Consider the following 21,183-nt stretch of genomic DNA (forward strand, 5'->3'; position numbering starts at 1 on the left):
CATCCAAGTTCAAGACAATGGGAAAACAAAGATGAGTAAAACATAGTTTTGCCAAGAAGTTTATTGTCAGTCCCCATATTCATGGTGCTCAAGCTTCCTAATATCAATGTTGCAGATTCCTACCCTCGCTCAGAAGAGATTTATTAATATTCTATGGTTCTTAGAAGGGGTCTATCATTCTATATCTTGAATAAGCACCCAAATAATTCTGATACATGCATGTGACCCATCCAACTGTGCCTTTATGTACCAATTCTAATATGTAGTCTTATGCCTTTTTCATAATAACTACCATAATAACTAGTATTACCTTCCTGACTATACACCTAACATATTTTAACCAACTGAGCCACCCAGGTGCCCTCCACTTAACATATTTTATTAAGCCTCACCACACTCTTATGGGTTGGTATGATTACCTTCACTTACTAGATTAGAAAGCAGGGTCAGAGAATTTAAATAGCTTTACTAAATATTCACACCCATCCTTCAGCAAGCATTTCTTGAGATTCCATTATGCAGGAACCCTTTTAGGTTCTGCAGACACAATAGTGTACAAATCTCTAACGGAGGATAGATTTCTCTTTGATTACACAACTTATACTCTTAGACATCATGTCTTATTACTCTCTTGTTCTTAAAATATTCTTCTTTTCAATTCTGTTAGGAGGTTCCCAACATATTCCTTGTGCCAGAAAACCTCAAATTCCAGTTCTTTCACAATAGACATTTTAAAATAATGATCTATGAATTTTTAGAGAGTCTACTGATGAGCTTCAGGAAACTCAATAAAATTATTTTTTTATATAAAGTTTTTTCCTTTAGGAAAGAATCCTAGACTCTAACAGATTCTTGAAGGAAGAAATGATCCTCAAAACGATAGTAACAAGCGATGTCAATTCAGGTCAGCAGGCTAGAGTAGTCTCTTTGTCTGGCACAGAGTACGCACTCAAGAACTATTTTTTTTTTAATATATGAATTTCAAAGAGATTTGCATTATCTAATACATTTGGGAAAACACTACAAAATTATACACGAATAAGTTGAGGGTGAATTATCTTAAAAGGTAACTATAGAACAGAACAAAAGATCACTTCTAGAGAGACCATGTATAGGACTTGAAGACAGTCTACAAAGGAGGTCAAAGAGTTAAAGGTGACATCAAGATTTGATCATGACGTTGACTTGAAGTAGCATTGGAAGTAAAGAAGAAGAGCAGCTAATTTGAGTCATGATGAAATACATTTTAAACATGTTAACTCTGGGTAGTGTTAAGTATTCCTGTGAATATGTTAAGTGAGACACAGGAAACACTGACCTTAAATCCGTAAGAGAGTTAGCATTAGAGCTACAGACTATGTAATTACTTAGAGACAATATGAAAATGGTGAAGTAAATTAAATTCTAAAGAAGGAAGAGTATTAAGAAGAGAGAACTGGAACCTGAAATTCAGAGAGGAATAAAAGGGACTATGGGAGTAAACAAACAAAAGTGCTGTGAAATGTCTCAGCTTACTTCCAGGACACAAGGCTTATTAGGTACTACTGAAATAAGCACCTGATAGACAAGAAGCATGAAATTTGATGTTTGCTAAAATAAGTATTTTTCAAAAACATTTGTTTTAAAATATAACTACTTCTTCCTCAAAATTCCTTAAAATTCTAAAAGATACATGATCATAACCCTTAAAAATTTATATTATATTAGGGGAGATACAGCATAGCTGTATTCCAGATATAAGTACAAATAAGGATACACATAACAAATTTATTTATTTATTATCAATAAGAGATATCTGTTTATTTAAACACTGCTATATGTATTTATTAAAGTTTCTATGTATATATGTACTTATATACACAAACATATGTTCACATAATAGATGAGCCATATTTTGTTTTTTGCTATCAAGGAACTCAGAATAATGGGAGAAACAGAGCTTAGCAACAAATACAATATAGAAGTGTAAGAAATAAACCTCAGCATTATTAACTGGATGCTTTTCATAAGCAGGAACCAATGTGTTATAACATTCATGTCCCCCAACAGAGCTTACTCTCATTCATTAACTGCCAATAGGGAAATAGAAATAAACACAGCAGTAATGTAAAGAAAATGCACTTATAGAGTTAAGTAGGAGGTGAAAAAAGACATTCTGAAGGAAATGGTAATTGAGTTGCATCATGAAGAATGTTTGGAAAAGGTCATCAACAAAGAGAGCATGTATAAGTACAGAAAATGAATAAGCGTTTGGTGTGCTTGAGAGCAAAATGTTGTGTGGTTTAGCTGGAGCATCTGACTAACGGGATGAGAATGGAGAGGTAAGCAAGGGTCATATTCTAAGAAACCTGAAATCCATTCATGAATTTAAGGTATTTGATTTTGTCTTGGAGGCAGCAAAAAGCCATTCAAAACTTCCTTTTGTGGATATTTGTTCTCATGTTGGCAGTGCCTGATATAATTGGGTTTCTAAAATCATCACCATGTTTGTTGCATGCAAATATTTGGAAGAGAAGAGAGTCTGTAGGAACAGAAAAGAATAAAATTCTATCATAACCATCTATGTAACTGATAGAAGGAGCAAAAGCTAAGGTGAGATAACAGAATGGAAAGGTTAAGAGAGATCAAAGAGCTGTTTAGGAGGAAAACGAATGTGTAATACTTTAAAAGAGTGAAAGGATGAGCTACTAAGAATTATGCCAGGAAAATAGACATATATTGGGGTTGTTCCAGGTAATCCGGGTCATCTCTAAGAAATGTAAAATCAGTGACACCAGATTTCAGAGGGGGAAAGGAAAAAATAGTTTACCAGGTTTTGAATCACATATCTACTACTAATTAGCTACAACATTAGGGAAATTATTTAATCTCCTGATACTTTAATTTCTTCTCTTTGAATTGGGACAAGAGGATTGTATGATGCTTAAATAAGCAAATCTTATTTTTAAAGATTTTTTATTTATTTGAGAGAGAAAGAGAGAGAGGGAGAGAGCGTGCACAAGCAGAGGAGAGGGGCCGAAGGAGAGGGAGAAACAGGCTCCCAGCTGAGCAGGGAGTCCCACGTGGAGCTCGATCCCACTGGGATCATGACGTGAGCCAAAAGCAGACACTTAACCAACTGAGCCACCCAGGCGCCCCCCAAAAAACAAATCTTACGAAATACTTAGCAGTGACCGACACATGGTCTGAGCTACATAGGTACTTACTCTTAATAGAAGAGACACTTTATGAAGAACAAATTTGAGTTGGGCCTTAAAGAATGTATAGAATAGCAAAATGTAGAAAACATAGAAGAAGAGAAACAGTAATGATTATATAGCAGATGTATTTGGGAAATGGAAAATAGTCAACTTTAACCGAAATGCACAGAATGGAAAGAAACAGGATGTACACAGGAAATCTATCTGAAGGCAGTGCATGAGAAGCATAAAATTAAAGCAATTTAGACTTTGCTCATCAAGCAACTGAACATCACCAAAGGATTTTCAGTAAGACTAACCTCTGAGGATAGATTAAATTTTAAGAGGGACAAGTAGAAGTGTATAAAGGTCACACAGTAATTTGGTCCAGACAAGATTACAACTGAGTTCTGTCTTAACTAACCAATAGCTTTGATCTTCTTTCACTGTGCCATATGGGTTATTTATGAACCCTGTTGCCTCCCATCATGGTACACTGAGATATAACCAAATAAATACATTGTTTGAAGAGGAAGGGTGATAAGTAGGTGATGGCCAAAACATAAGCTCTGAAGCCAGATGTGTTACCTTATATAAACTGCAGAATCTCAATATTCTTAGCTTTAAAAAGGATAGTGTTTGCTCACGAAGTTGGTGAATATAAAAGTTCCAGTTCTCTGAAATTGTCTATTAAATTTCCGGGATAGTTTCCTGCTATGTGTACTTCTACCATGTACCCTTAAAATAAAGCCTCGTTGACTGAGGTTATTTGAACTTATATTCATTCTTTACAAATTATAAATTTTTAATTGACCTTTAGTGATTAAAATTATTTTATGGGAATTAAATAAAATTTTTTTGCTTAGAACATATTGGATGTTTAATACATGGTGGCTATTATAACATTAAGATGAGAAATGGATGAGAACAAGGAATCTGGAGCCTTACTACTTGGTACAAAGCCCAGGTTTGACACTTACCAGTCCTATGATGCAGGACAAGTTACTTAGTATACTTAATTTGAGGAAATAGTATTACCTGTTCTATAGACTTGTTCGGAAGATTTAATGAGATAGTATTTGTTAAAACGCTTAAAATACTTCCTGAAAAAGTGAGTTCTGGATAAGTAAATGACATACAAAATGAAATAAATACGAGACAAATAAACAGAAATGTAATCTCTTCATATTTTTCCTTGGGACATATCAGACCAATGACAAATATCAGTAACTGAGAATTGGCGGCTTGGAATGACTGAAACTGTTTAGTCTTCTAAAATTCAGTCATTTTTAAATATCTTTTGAGCTACTTTTCCTTCATCCAGAATATTGTATCTCATTGTTCCAGTCTTTAATTTTTTTTGTCCATGTTATTACATGCAAGACTATGAATGAAATAGGCACTCAATGGATGTCTGTGGAATATAATAACTGAAATATTTTAAAAGATATATTGAATTTGACAAGCTTCATAATTTTCTACTTTGATTAGTTCCTGAATTAGAAAAAAAAAGATTATGACAAAAAAAACCTGAACAATGCATTTCATGATCAGAATCTCAAACTCATAAAGATATACATTTTTCTAAAGCAAATTCATGCATTATTTCCTTAAGTCTAAAATCCAACTGCATTTATTCATATTAACAATTCATACTAACCAAAATATGGACTGCATTAAAATTACAAGTTATAAAATGTACATGAATAATCATAAGGATAGCTAGGAATGGTTAGTAAGTGACATAAATTAAAATAGGTATCTAGATTGCAGAAAAGACAAGAACAATAACAATAGTACAGCAAATATCTAATCTTATAGTTTAGAATATGAACTATATTTTTTAATACTCAATACTGTGTATTTTTATTATCTTTATTTTATATAAGAAGAAAATAAGGCACAGGAAGGTAAACTGTCCAAGGTCATAGTAATAGTAATAAATGAAGTCAGGACTTGAACTCAGGCAATATAATCCCTGAGGCCACAAAAGGAAAACACAGTTTACATTATGTAAATAGTATTACTTACTTTTCTTTTCTTTTCTTTTTTTTTTAAAGTAAACTCTACACCCAACATGGGGCAGGAACTCACGATCCTGAAATCAAGAGTCCCATGTTCTATGGACTGAGCCAGCCAGGTGCCCCTACTTTTACTATTATTTTTTTAAATTTTATTTATTTATTTTAGATAGAGAGAGAGAGCACAAGCTTGGGGGCGGGACAGAGGGAGAGGGAGAAGCAGGCTCTCCACTGAGCAAGGAGCCTGACCTGGGGCTCCATCCCAGGACCCTGATATCGTGACCTGAGCTGAAGGCAAGCACTTAATTGACTGAGCCACCCAGGTGCCCCACTTTTATTATGTTTTAAAAAAAGCAATTGAGATGAATAACTATGTGTTACAATATTCATATTTAAGTTTTAATAATTGTAGTATGTGAAATATTCAAGAATATCTTCCCAAGTGTCATCTTTATGCAAAATAAATATTAATTTGTTAATGAAAAAGCTTTGTCAACTAGCTTAATAATTATAATACATTTCCCATCTACACAAAGAACAAAACAGAAATCTGAGATAAACATGTTTCTCTGCAATCATGACTTAAAATTCACGTTACAAATATTATATATTTTATATATAATGGTTTAATAAAATGATAGGATGAAATAGATAAACGTACTTAAACTACATTTTTACGCAAGACTGGGTCTTGGTAGACTCCATAAGATTTTGAAGAACAGATCAATACTGCTAGACTTCCATGAAAATCCAACTTAATGTTGGATACAAAAGGGCCGTAAGCAAACCACTCTATTAGTTGTGTGAAGAAGTGAGATCTAAATCTCGGCTCAGGCTGCTACCACTTTATTGTTTTTGCTACTATAAAGTTAGGTTTTCCTATTATTTTCTGTACCTCCTCATTTCTGTAAACTTCCAGTTCTTATTGTCTCTTCAGTTATGGAGCTTCATAATTCCACTACACATCTCTCACGCTTTCTAATTTTACATGCTGCATTCCTGCAGTTCTCCTATATTCTAATTTCTGCAGATGTTGATTCTATAGGTGTGATATCTATATCCCCAGAGAAAAGATCCGATTGGGACAGTTGTTTGAATATAGTACTGCAGATGAGAAGAATTTGTGTTCCTCACACCTCGCCAACTAGAGCTCTGAGGGCAGTGTTTGTGCTTAGTGGATATAGTTAGCTCAGCAGGCTTCTAAGAGGATGAGGGCCCTAGGGCATGTCCTGATGGCAAGGAGAAGGGGGTGAGAGTGGGAAGAGCTGAAGAGGAAGTGCCAGTCTCATCGAGCTAGGATCAGAAATCGAAATTTGAGACTGCGGGAGTGACTGGAAACTGAAATGTTTCTTTCCTGTAAAGGAAGGACCCACAGAGTGAGGAGCCACAATCCGCATATGAGTCTCCTGACTCTTGAATTAAGAGTCTTGGCTGACTCTTAAATATTCATACAAATACTCATGTGTAGGAAGAAGCACTAAGGAACCTGCTGAAAAGCTAAGTAGGCAAAAAGCTAGGTAGGTAGAAAGCTAGAAAATTGCCGACGAAGATCTCAACTGCAGCGGGGTGCTCATAAGAGAAAAAGTAGAATGCAAATCCTACTAAGTTAAAGTGCCTTTATAAACACTACAGGCATTTCATTAAAAAACAAAGAAGATATGGGGCACCTGGATGGCTCAGTCAGTTAAGCGTCTGACTTTGGCTCAGGTCAAGATCTCAGGGGCCTGGGATTGAGCCCCCCTCACAATCCAGCCCTGGCGGCAGGGAGCCCCACCTTGAGCCCTGCCTCAGGCTCCATGCTCAGCAGGGAGTCTGCTTCTCCTTCTCTCTTTCTCCCTCTGCCCCTCCCTCTGCTTGTGCTCTCTTTGTTTCTCTCTCAAATAAATAAACGTTTAAAAATCTTTTTTTAAAAAAGGATAGTTCTTGCCCTAAGATTAAAGGCCACCAATTAAAGACCACCAAGGATAATGAATATGCCCCAGGACTAAAGACCCTACTAAAAGTCTCAGGTCCTATCAAGGCCTCCAAAAATGCAGGATAATTAGCTAATTATTTCACTGCCTCCTACAATAAAAATAAGAAAATGTCAGAGGAATATAACAGAATCTAAAATCCTTACAACAAATGTGCCATGGAGATGGGCATATAATAATAATAATAATTTACTAGACATATAGAGAAGAAGGAAAATGTGATCCATAACAAGAAAAATAAGTCAATTGAAGTAGACTTGTACATGACTCAGATGTTGGAATTAACAGATGAGAATTTTAAAATACTTATTAAGATTAAGACTTAAAGGAAAAGACAGCCATTAATGAGTGACAGATACTTTCAGCAGAGAAGCAAAAACTATTTATAAATAAAAATGGAAATTCAAAAATTTAAGGCATAGTATCTGATGTGAGAAATCCACTGAATGGGCTTAAAAGTACATCAGAGAGAGCAGGTGAAAAGGTAGTTAAACCTGAAGATAAATTAATAGAAATTAACCAATCTAAATAAGAAAGTGAAATTTAAGAAATTAGAGAGCATTACTGTGATATGAATCAATATCAAATAGTCTAATAAACATGTATTTTGAGTCCAAAGAGAAGAGAGAGAGAAAGGTGTAGATACAATGTGTAAGGAAATAATGGCCAGATTTGTTTGTTTGTTTCAAAATTGGACCTAAAATATACTATCTGTGAACTCTAAGCAATGAAGCAAAAAGAAAAAAGAGAGAGAGGGAAATATATGGCATAAATAAAGGAAAGAAAGAAAGAAAACTGTCTATTCAGACTACACAATTGTCCATAAGAAAGTCCTGGAGAATTTTTAAACAAATTATTTTATCAATTGTACAAACAAGTCTTCCTATTAAGCTATAATAATCAATAAAGTGAGGGATTGGTATAAGAGGAAACAAATCAATGGAAGAGAATAGAAGTCTAAAATTAGAGCCGATCACATACGGTCAATTTCTTTTCAACAAAGGACTCAGGTAATCTAATGGCTGAAAGAAAGTTTCTATTCTTAAGTGGTGCAATAGTAAATGGGTATTCATAAAAATAATAATCAAAGAGTTCTTAGAGAAAATACAAAAAACCCCACCTAAACTAACCATTAAAAAAAGATAAATTAAACTTCAAAATCCAGTATTTTTTTCAAAAGTAATCAAAAAGAAAATGAGAAAGCATGCTACAGGATAGGGAACTATAATTGAAATACATATATCTGACAGTGGTTTATATCCAGAACCTATAAAGAATTCCAAGTCACTTAGACAAACAACTCAATAAAAAATAAAAGCTTGAACAGGCAGTTTATTAAATCAAATGCATCAATACCCAATAAGTACATGGAATGCTGCCAACATCATCAGTGTTTTGTTATTATTTGGGAAGTATTACCACAAAGAGAGAGCTCCTTGCCCACATTAGAATGGGGAAAATTAACGTTAATATCTCATTCTAATTCTTCTCCCTAGTCATCCCAAATATCTCTCCCCTGGGATAAGAGTTGGCTACCCATGTGTACTTCTAGAAACATTTCATGCATATGTGAACCTATAAAACATATAGTTGTTTTCCCTTTTTTAATATAAATATTAGCATACATTATACATTGTTAGTTTTTGGATATCTGTCCATATTAGTACAGAAAAAGATTGCTCATTTTGTTTGTAACTGCATCATATTCCATTTAGGGGCTTCAGTTTAGCACTATAAAAATCCTTCAAATCTTAAATACCAAAGAATCATTTCTCTTTTATATTTCTTTGCACAAGCATCAACAGATATGTACATGAACAATGATGGTAAATCAAAGGTAACAGATAATGAAAAGGTACTAGATGTTACTATGACAATCATACTGTGTGAATCAACTAATACCCAAATACCATCTAAAATATCAAAAAAAATGACAACATTCCACAACTTTTAACTTTAAAACATGTATTAAATAATAAGTTTTTCCACTTGTCTTTACTAAACTCAGAATAAAAGAGTGTCACTGACTATGTGTTGCAGACACTTTGTATGAATGGACAATAAGCAAAAACGGAGGCAAAAATTAAAGAACAGTACAGTTTATAGTAGAAGGTTTTGTAACTTTCAGAAAAGAGGAAAGGGATGGACACTATATCATTATAAGCTCTTTAGTTTGTTTTAGGATCTATTTTTTCTCTCACATACAATCTTTCAAAAGCATGTTGTTACTGTTTTGCTTTTTTTTTTTTTTTTAACTTTCTCTCACCCTAACCTGATTGATGACGTGAATGAACCCGTCTTCACGCTGAAAAAATCAGTACCTCCTTAAGGCCAAATCTCCCTCAGAGTGAAAACTGATTTCATGGATGTCAGCAGCCGCGAAACAACTGAAAGAATCAAACCTGCATTGAGGACTATTTGGGGCTCCTTGGCCACCATTGTCATGTGTACCATGGCTGGCATAGTGTTTCTGTGAATGGAGTATGGTTTCTGTGTATTAAGCTTTGAAAACGAGGGCAAGCACACAGTAATAATTTTTTTAAAAGTTAAGTCCTCTCCCCACTCCAGTTCTCGATTCCACTCACTCCCCTCTCCAGAAACAGCCACTGTTAAAAATCTCTTGGTTCTCTTTCCTGTATGATTCTGTTATTTTAAACAAGTGGTAGTATGCTGTCTATAATAATAAATGTAATTAAATGCACACCTGTAAAAAAAATCTTATAAATGTATTCACACCTAATAATGTAATTTAAAATTTCAAAAGCCAAACCTCGATTGCAGAAAGTGTGTTCTTGCTTCCTGTGCAGCTCAACTGCAGTAATTATACATGATACAGTACTTTCAAAAATATGAAGGACAACACAGGTGAAAGGTTGTAATGCGTTGCTTTTGAGTTTGGAAATGAAGCCACCTGGAGGTCCTGAGCTTAAAAGAGATGTCTCACCACTGGCTTTGCCCCACTGCCCCTCTACATACTGCGATGAAACTCAAGCTTACAGACCTCTCAGAGTGGCACAGGAAAAGGCGGAAGTAACTCAGGCACCATTGTTCTGACCCAACATGTGGCTTGACCTGTAGCAGAGCTGCTATAAAAATGTAATTCTCCTTTAACCCCTCCATGTAAATCATCAGAAAGCTTTCCTCTACTGATTTAAACAAATTTGGTCTTTGACCTCTACAGTCAGAACTGGCCTCAACAGCTCTTTCAGATGGTTGTCCTATTGACTGTTTGATGTATGTCAACTGCCATAAAATGCAATGCTGTTTCATCACAGGTTTTCAAATAATGCCACATATGTCCAAAGTCATAGTAACAGTCTCTTTATTCCAAGTAGAGTGGTAGCATGAAATACTGCAGATTAATGAAATAATGCACTTTGTTGTATCAAGCTTTGGTATCGAATGCAGCTGTGATTTGCAGTATTGTTCAACCAGCTGCAACACCTGTCAACATGTTTCTTAACGGAACTTCAAAAGGCTTCCAACAAACGCCAAATGCTTGGAAAGGGTCTCATGTGTATAAGTAAAAATTGTTCTGGGTCTGCGATTTTGGTATTTAAGAACCAGAACAGTACAAGGGTTCATAAAACAATCAGTTGCTTAATGATCTATCTGCAAACATTCAAATCTGACAATTTGAGATACCACAGAAAACCCAAGAAATTATATTTGCTCACTTTTCTGGGGGGAGGGAACCTAAACATATTGAACCCTCTCTAAATAAAACCTAAACTCTAAAATTAAAGCAAGATTTCCAGTCAAATGATATTTTCACAATTTCTTTAAGCATTAAACTTTTTTCAAGGAGTTCCCACTGATTGATATATGTATGTGTAAATATGTACATTAAAATGTATCAATATTGACACATAAATATTGTTTATTATTATATAAATTATAGCATAAAATAATAATTAACATACTAAATTACATATATTTATAAATATATAAAAATTTATATATATATAAATTTGTATCTTTAAGTTGAAATGTATTTCAACATCTTTTGGTAAACAATGTTTAATAAACTGTAATACAGGAAGATACTGTATTGAATATAGTATTAGAATGTTTTGGTACTTAATATTTCAAAAAATTGTTTTATTTAATTGAGACCAACTGGCCTCATTGCTTCTTATAAACTTTGCAATATATATTCAATAAAAAGGAATAAAAATGAACAGATGTTTCTCCTTAAAGAAGGCAGACAAAGATTTCTCTTACACAATAAATCAGCTGCTGGTGGATTTCTAGGACATTGCTTCAGGCTAACTATTTAGGTATAAAACTTAAAAAAAATTAAAGAGAGTTACCTCTGTGTGGATCCAAAATTGGTAGAGAAGATTGAACTGAAGATGAACAGCATATACTGAAGGTGGTACAAAGAGGGCCAGGGGAGAGTAGAATATCTGAAAAATTAAAAATTTTAAAATTTACACATATTAATTCTCAACATAAAATACACTTTTACTAATGGTTCAACATTATGAGCATAAACTTCATGAATACACCTTATTCTTTAGCAAATATACCTTATTCTGTATATTTTATTGCCACATTTGACTTTGCAACATTAATTTTCCACATGGTGATAAAGTTACAGACATGTTGGAACTAAGTCCACCAGACTTTTAGTTCGCATTTAATATTGTCTAATTAAAATAGCATACGTGGTGTGTTATTTCCTTAATCTTGAAAATGTTGGATGTGTTTCCTGGAAGTAAAGAGGTTTTTCTTATACACACAAATAATCACTTTAAGTTAAAAAGAAAAAGAAAGGAACATGTACCTTTATACCTTGACAGTTCCCAAAAACTGTTATTATGACCTGGCATGCTTAGTAATAAAATGAAATTATAATTTAAAAAAGTAACTTCATATAAGAATATAACAAGAATATAAAATATATTTTTTAAATATATTTTTATGTGGTTGATTGAGAGCACGATATGTCCTAATTTTTTCAAAGTTAGTAAGGAAGAAGCTATGATACGATGCCATAGTGGAAACAAAAATTTTAAAGGTCTGTATTTCCTAACAGACGGAAAGGCCTCTGCCTTGGAAAAACAACTTATGCTTAAACCGCAGAACTGGTTAGAATCAACTAATAAGCACAATCTGCTGTGTTCTCCTAATGACTTTGATCTCCAAGAGTGATTTCATGTTGTAAGAAAACATTTCATTAAATGAAACACTAAACAAATAAGAATAAAAGGAATCTTTCCTCCACTTTACACTTCGGATTTTATAGAGTTAATATTTCCAAAAGACTAGCTCTTTTAAAAACATTTCTTCTGAATATTAAATTTTATTTCTAAATTATTGTTAAAGCCTTTGTTCTCAGGTCAGTATCATTTCAACGATGTTTAGTTGTGATGATGCATTTGAAATTGGACGTTTACATAAACCCATCTAGTTTTTGTTTCGAACCCTAAGTCATGAAAAATCTCAACTGTCATCACAAGCAGGATCAGTTTTATTATTTATAAATGTATTATTCAGCAATGGATTGCATTAGTAAGCAACAAAAGAATACTGGGCTCTTTTTCAAGACATCCATTTTAAGTCTGGGTTCTACTACAGAATCTCTCCATGATGTTCAGAAAGTTCTTAAACTTCTCTAGGCTTTAGTTTTCCCAAATGAGTGGTGAAGGAGAAAACCATTTGAAACTTAACCAACCTTTTGGTTCCAAAAGATCTGTGATACTATTTTGAATTTTTTTTTAAATATTTATTTATTTATTTTAGAGAAAGAGAGAGAGAGCAAGCGGCGAGTGGGGGGAGGAGCAGAGGGAGAGAAGCAGACTCCCCACTGGGAGCAGAGCCTGATGTAGGCTAGATCTCATCACCCTGAGATCATGACCTGAGCCGAAATCAAGTCAGCTGATTACCTGACTGAGCCACCGAGGCGCCCCTATTTTGATTTTTTTTAAATATATTCAAATAGCTCTCTTACAACCAGGTTAATAAAAAATATTTGAAACATACATATAGCCTATGATAAAAGTATTTTAAGTTAAAGAGTATTTTGGAATCTTTGAGATGTGAATAAAAATGTAAAACAACTTATCTTGGATGCTTTTATTTGGATAGTTTTATTTGGAAAGAGAGCACATACCAGATGAATATTTATATTTCATTATAATTCCCCAAAGTGTGGAGAAATGGTCCTTTCAGATAGTAACAGCTGTTATGGAAAAGGGGGTTCTATGCTCAACTAAGTTGTGAGGTAGTGACTTAAGTGAAATTTCTTTTGAGAACTTCTCAGAGTCTTCACGATGCTAATGTGAATCACAAGGGTGTTAGCCTATTGAATACTTTCTTAATGTGTTTCCCATAGGATTAGATTTCCTAAAAACAGTTTTGATAAACCAATGTCTCAAATCTTACAAATCAGTAAATATAATTTGCAGAAAACTGGAAAAATGAGCTCAGCGTGAATTTCAAATAAGGAAACTTCTAGTAAGAAATAAAGATAAAGGTCAGGGGATAAGTCACATGAACTACGTGAAAGTTAAATTCTTGTGATTTATATAGTACTATAAAAAATCTAATGATACAACCAAGTTTCTAATTTCTAAAATGGAAAGCAGCTTAGTAAATGTTCGGGTCTGAAAATCCCCACTCATCTTTTCTACTTCACATCTTCACATTTCCAAATTCTTTGTAGTTTTTAAAACAAACTTAAATGTCAGTTCCATCATAAAGCTGGAAATGGTACTACTTTGGGAGGAGAAATTTCTCCTTCCTCAAAGTTGGGTCAGGGGACATTACACTGCTTACCAAATATATCCATTTCTGCTGTGCATTCAACTCATGTCATTCTGATTCCAAGGCTCTTGAGCTTTAAATTTGACTGTCTTCCCTAGGTTATTTTGTTACCTTTTAATAGAGGTCATACATAACCCATTCACAAAGAAGAAAATAACCCAGACCTGTATGTGTGAAGACAGAATGAGGATAGGTCTAGAGGTGACCTTAGGCTAATGGACAGAAGATGAGTGGGTTTTATTCTGCTCAAGTGAATGGAGCAGCCAGGGGTTGTGTGAAGGGGACCATCAACTAGGACATTAAGGAGAAACAAACTGAGGGTTCTAGAGGGGAGGGGAGTGGGGGGATGAGTTAGCCAGGTGATAGGTATTAAAGAGGGCACATACTGAATGGAGCACTGGGTGTTATATGCAAACAATGAATCATGGAACACTACATCAAAAACTAATGATGTACTGTATGGTGATTAACATAACATAATAAAATTAAAAAAGGGGGGGAATATAAGTACCTCAGACTTGCTGAAAGTGTTAGTGTGCCAAGAGATTGGTTTGGACTGTGGGATTCACAGACAGATCTGAGGGAGACTGTGAATCCGCTCGACATCACTACAACAAAGTATGAGCTTCTTGTTTGGAAGCATATGCAATTTTCTAAAGAAACCATCTATAGCTTTCATCAGAAAGTCTCTGGTGAGTCTATGACTCATCACAGCCAAACAAAAGCAAAAAACAAAAGATAATTTAGACTTTGGTCAAAACCACGAGGGGAGCCTTTTAATGACATTCTAAGGAGACTAGATTTATCCCAGGCTGTGAGAGAGCAGTTAAAAAAATTTTTTTAAAGCTTGTAAGAAATATAAAAATAGGTTTGAAATCTATCTCACTAGCCCAGTGAAAAATAGCACCCATTTAAGCACAGCTGTAGTCATGAAGATAAAGGGGCAGAATACATGCAAGGGATCTAAGGCTTTGGTAACTATCTAAACATAGAACATGAGAGGGACAGAGGAGTATCAGAAGACATCCAGATTTGTAGGCTTGTATGTTGGGTGATACTGTTTACTGAGAGAGCAGACAGCAGGAAGAAGAGGTTTATAAGGTTCAACCTAGGGAATGCTTGTTGGAGTCCTTGAGGTATATCCCAAGGAAGCTGTTGAATAAGCAAATATGTGGTACAAATATCAACTGAACTGAAAAATGACACTGAATTTGTAGGTTTGGATGAGCGGAGCAGTAGGCCTGAAATCCAGACCTCACTAAGTTTAAAAATCACTCAAAAGAGGTATTGAGATAGAGGTAGGGATTACTTACTTCTCTTTCTGTAAGAACAAGGAAGGAGAGAGTTGGGGGGTTTCCTTCAATAGAACATATGGATGGGGGAGATTTCATGTTTTTTTTTTTAATGTGAGAGATATGAATATATTTTTGGTATATTCAGAAAGAGCCAGTTAAGAGGAAGAGGGACAGATGTCAAGAGTAGCTGGTCAGACAAAGTCCAAGGCAGGAACTAAGACAGGAGCAATGTCACCAATTTAAGGATAAGACCTGCAGAAAAGAGGTGAACAATTTCTATAAAACTAGAGACAAGAAAGTGTGTGCACTTGTGACTTCACAAATCTTTTTTTTTTTTTAAAGATTTTATTTATTTATTTGAGCCAGAGAGAATGAGAGAGAGAGAGAGAGAGAGCATGAGAGGGGGGAGGGTCGGGAGGGTCAGAGGTAGAAGCAGGCTCCCTGCCGAGCAGAGAGCCCGATGCGGGACTCGATCCCGGGACTCCAGGATCATGACCTGAGCCAAAGGCAGTCGCTTAACCGACTGAGCCACCCAGGCGCCCGTGATTTCACAAATCTTAATGCATATATCTGAAAAGAAAGTTGAGTGAGGGAAAACCAGAAAAACTCACATTCTCTGTGAAGTTTTAAATATGTTCACTGGCTGAAAGCAAGGAGCATGAGAGGAGAAGAGCCCTTGAGACTGCAGAGTTCTGGAAGGTCTTCTCCCAGGTAGGTAGGATGGCGTGGTGAACAGCACTGACCCCTCAGCTCCGTCTGGAAGCCGTACATGGGGCGGCAACAAGATGCTCGCTGGTGCTGCAGGGCACCCATGGAGTTCAGCAAGCTGGGTGTGGGAATGAAGTAGGTGGGTGACCGAATTTAAGCACAGCTTGGGGATTTCGGGGCAGATGCAACAGAAGGAGGCAGACTTTTCCAGAGTCAAAGAAATGATGCACTTCAGGTTGGATGAAGTAGGAGATAAAGCGGTGAGGCATGACAAACTGGGAGGAAAAGCAGGGATCGAGAGGGGAGAGACGTCCGCAAGTAAGTTACAAAGCAAACTGGTTCAAGTTAGGTGTCTAATTACTTTGAATGAAATGGGAAAATAAAATTAGCTCCAGGATTCATGTCTATCTTATTTTAATAAAATAGTCGAACTTTACTAATATCTGTACTTGTATGATTCTCATTTATTTTTATAATGCTTTAGAGAAAAAAAATTCCTTCATAATTGAGGAAATAAGATTGAATAATCAAGTACACCATCCCACATTCCTGAAATCTACATAATCTATCACGACATAGAACCAGATCTTGTGAGCACAGATAGAGTCTACTGATCTCTATCCTTAAAACACATCTACTTAAATTTTATGTTTGGATTAAGTGCTTGTGTTTTTACTTAGGAAGTCCTTATTTTAACTAATCTAGGCCCATCTTTTTGTTCCCATTTCTATGCTTTTATCCATTTTCCCCTTTGCCCATTCCACCTTCTTAAACATCCTATATTCTAGCCATACTCAAACTTTATGCATTGAATTGTGTTTCCCCAGAAAATATGTGAGGCCAACACCCTGTACGTCAGAATGTGACCTTATGTGAATAGATTTTTTTATGGAGGTAATCAAAGTAAAATGAGGTAATTAGGGTTGGCTCTAATCCAAAAATGACAGGTTTCCTTATAAATGGGGGAAATTTGGACACAGAGGCAGACAGGCACACGGGAAGAATGCCATGTGAAGGTGAAGGCAGAGATCCGTGTGATGCATCTACAAGCCAAGAAACACCCAAAATTGCCAGCAAACCACCAGAAGTTAGGGGAGAGGCATGGAACAGATGCTTCCTCATAGCCTTCAGGAGGGACCAACCCTGCCAATACCTTGATATCTGATTTCTAGCTTCCAGAACTATGAGGCAATAAATTTCTAAGATCCAGTACTTTGTTATGGCAGCTCTGGGAAACTAATACACATACCATATACTTTACTTGCAATTCACTAAGTTTACTATACTTTTTTTCCCCAAAATTTTGTGTTTTCAAAGACATGCTCCTTCTACATAATATTCCATTTACAACCTCATTCTTGGCAAAATTTTATTCTTCTTACAGATTGGACTCAGGCATTTCTTCTACGATGCTCCCCTTCACCCACCATGGTTCCCAAAGCAGACACTTCTCCCTAAAACCTTAACAACTTGTATTTATAATGGCTGTTGACTTCCTGGAATCCCACCAAAGAAAGCGAGCACCTTAAGAACAGAGCACATGTCCTATTTCTCTTTATATCCCCAACCTTTGCCACCATGACCAGCTCTGCCAATCAAGACTTTATATGGAAAACAAAAAAAGAATGGATGCACATTCAAAATAAGAAGAATTACATGTAAAGAGAGTTGAATATTTTAGCCAGTTTTACATTTAAAGTAGCAATAAAGATAATAAGATAATGCTGTCTTATGTAGAGCTCTTCATTATGAGTCTTCTTATTTATCCTTCATCATAAAAACTACAAATGACTATTAAATTTCTGTAAAATGAAATGTTAAATATCAGAGAATAATTTTATTTTTACCAAATTTTAAACTGACTTTGGTACACTACAGAATAATTCTATATTCCTGATGCATGCTAGAATCAAGGCTCAGACAGGTCAAGATACAAACAAGCAAAGGGCTTCATTTATTTAATATGTGGACATGAACTTTGTCTTATATGCTGTCTTTGAATGGTGGTTGAGAGTGGCGAGGGACGCCTTGGAGTTCTGAGGCAAAGTCCTGAGAGATGTTTTATTTCTTTACTGCATAGGGGGCTTAGGGCATGCTTTCCATCTGTGACATAAGAGTTATGAGAATTCTATCCCTAATGTATTTGACTGCAGTACATCAAAGTTGTTAGTTTCTGTGTCTTTATTTGTTCACATTTGTCTTTATATAATTCCAACTCCCACATATTGAAAAATAGTCTTTGCTTATATAGTTTGGCAGAAAGTACGATGTAATAAAAAATTTGAGATTTCACTAAAGTTTCCTCTGCAGTCTTATATGTAATATAAAAACAATATTATACATGTGAGTCATACTTGATATAGTTCAAAGAATTTCCACACTCATCATTTAAGGTAATTTTCAAAATAACAATAGAAGAAGGCAGAGCAAATATTAATTACCCCATTTCATGTAAAAAAATCACTGAGATGCAAACATTAATCAGTTGATTCAGAGTGGCAAAGCTAGTTAATAACTGAGCTCTCTGGGATTCAGACTTCCTTATTTCTGATAAATTGTTCTCTCGTGTTTCTTAAATGTAATCAGTATGTATTTTTAAATGATTACTCTCAAAAATAATATCACTTTATATTTACAGGTTCCCTAACTTGTGGTTAAGAAAAGTTTTCATAAATTGACATTATAACTATATTTCTTTCCTCTAATGGTGGATAAAATTTACCTCTTTCTAGATCACTAATATACTATAAACGTATTTTATAAATTCTTATAATATTGATTATAACACTAACCTAAAAAACAGAACAATTTTAAGGATTAACATATACTACAGAGCTAAAAATAAATTACCCAACCTAGTCATTTAACTAAGTGCATTTATCATTAATTTACTATGCTTTTAAGAGAAATACTCAGCTCATTAAATGTAGAGATTACTCTTTCCCATTCTATAGCTTCATATATAAAACAAATATGCCAAATATATTTTATTCAAAAAGGTAAATAAGTTACTCACCTATGCTCTAATTTTTGGAGATATTTTAAATAAAGAATATTCAAAGGAATGACAGATTTAAATTATTTCACACATTGGACTTAGCTAGTTAACGTAGCAGAATGTTTGACACCCATAATGTCAAATATATGACATCCCTAAAACTTTAAAATTTCTTTTATTTATGTACTATACATTTATTAAGCACTGACTGCATCAGGCACTTTAGAGATCTAGTGAAAAATACCTTTTAAAGTTTACAGGCTGGCATGAAAAGCAAGAATGCAAATAATAAATACTATAATAGAGATGTGCAAGGGTTCTATGGGACCAAAAAAAAAAAAAAAAAGGAACCAAGGCAAAGTTAGAAATCATCTGTACAGAGTAATGAATTGAGTCTTGAAGGATATACCATCAGAGGTAAAGGAGCAATAATTTTCCTGGCAGAGGTAACCGGATGTGCAATGACTACCAAGACATTATGACATGGTAGATTTAGAGAACTGAAAATTAATTGTTAATTGAAAATGGGGTGACATTGGGGGATTGTGGAAGATGAGACTGGGGACAGAAGTGGGACCAGGTTTTGACTACCTCTGCATGTGGTAGGGAGTCTATAAAATTCCTTTCTCAAAGCTATAGAGCAATTCAGCTTGTTCAGAGCCAGCATTCTGGAAAGGAAACAGTGGGTGATGGGTTGAGGGATTAAGAATGGAAAAATAAAGAGTTACTTTAGAACCAATTTAAAATAGTACTGGCTGGGGGCACCTGAGTGACTCAGTCAGCTGAGTGTCTGACTCTTGGTTTCGGCTCAGGTCATGATCTCGGGGTCATGGGATTGAGCCCCGCATGGGGCTCAATGCTCGGTGCAGTCTGCTTGGGATCTCTATCTCCTCTCCCTCGTACCCTCCCCTGGCTCGTGCTCTTGCAATCAATCAATAAATAAAATCTTTAAACAAATAAAATAGTACTGGCTGAATCATTGTTCTCTAGGATGCTTCAGACGTCTCAGGAATCAATGACTATTGCTGCTAGTTCTAAGGGGTTTTGTTTGGTTGGTTTTTGGTTTTCTAGAGTTGTTATATCATCCACAGTGACTCTGGGAAAATGTAGGTATGTACATATAGTTGTATTTTTTAATAAATGGGTTTTTTTATTCTTATGTTAATCCCCATACATTACATCTAAATGTTTTTATAATAGTTTTATATTTGTAAAAGAGTTACAAAGATAGTACAGAGTAGCTACATACTCTCCACCCAGTATCTCTTGTTAACATTTTATTGTGCTGAATTGCCACAACTAAGAAACAAATTAGTACATTACTATTAACTAAACTCCACACCTCATTTAGATTTCACTAGTTTTTTCCCCCTAATGTTCTTTTTCTGTTTTAGGATCCCACCCAGGATGCGTTATTACATAGTCTTTACATCTTATAGCCTCTTCTCATCTGTGACAGTTTCTCAGATGTCACTTGTATTTCATTTTATACTTTTGAGGAGTACTAGGTTAGGTATTTTGTAGAACGCCCCTCAGTTTGGGTTTGACAATTGTCTTTTCTGATGGTTAAAGCCTGGGGCTATGGGTTTTGGTGATAAATACCACTGGGGTGAAGGGTCATTTAATAGAACATTATGATCACATCTTATCAAAGGGTATATGCTATCAACAAGATACCACTGTTAATGTTAACTTTATCTGAGATTGTCTTTGCCAAGTTTCTCCACTCTAAAGTTACCTCCCACCCTCACCTCACCCTTTGTCTTTTTTCCCTTTTGTTTTTGTTTTGTTTGTTTTTATCTGAATATAGTTGACACACAATGTTACATTAGTTTAAAGTATACAACTTACTGATTTGACAAGTTTATACATTATGTTATGCTCGCCACAAGTGTAGTTACCATTTGTCCCATTACATGCTATTATCCTTTATACATTCTCTATTCTTTGCACAGGAGTTACTCAGTACAGTCTACAATCAAAGGGCTAGGTAAGGGGTGCATTAAGCACCATTTTCCAGGGGTGGGGAAGTATCTACATATGTTATCTATAATTCTTTTGGAATTCTTTAAAGGAACTTATCTCCCATATATTTGTCTCCATTTGTTTAGTTATTCAATCATTTATATTGGTATGGACTGATTTCAAAGATATTTATTTTATGTTTTGGATTATAACTCCACACTGTGTTATATATTTTGTTGTTCATATTGTTCCAGATTTTGGACATTGGGAGTT

At 34.9% G+C, this 21,183-nt stretch overlaps 1 protein-coding gene across 2 annotated transcripts in view; it reads right to left on the bottom strand.

Moving 5' to 3' along the window:
- The window catches only part of AGMO (alkylglycerol monooxygenase), a 331,856-nt gene that overhangs the window by 182,817 nt on the left and 127,856 nt on the right, over positions 1-21,183 (bottom strand). For both annotated transcript variants that reach the window (XM_035020664.1, XM_035020665.1), the window contains exon 5: positions 11,487-11,582. In XM_035020664.1, coding sequence (XP_034876555.1) covers positions 11,487-11,582 — 96 coding nt within the window. The remainder of the gene's footprint in view (positions 1-11,486; positions 11,583-21,183) is intronic.

Source organism: Mirounga leonina, unplaced genomic scaffold, assembly GCF_011800145.1.
Source record: "Mirounga leonina isolate KUSES-001 unplaced genomic scaffold, KU_Mleo_1.0 Mir_174, whole genome shotgun sequence".
NCBI classification, from domain to species: Eukaryota; Metazoa; Chordata; class Mammalia; order Carnivora; family Phocidae; genus Mirounga; species Mirounga leonina.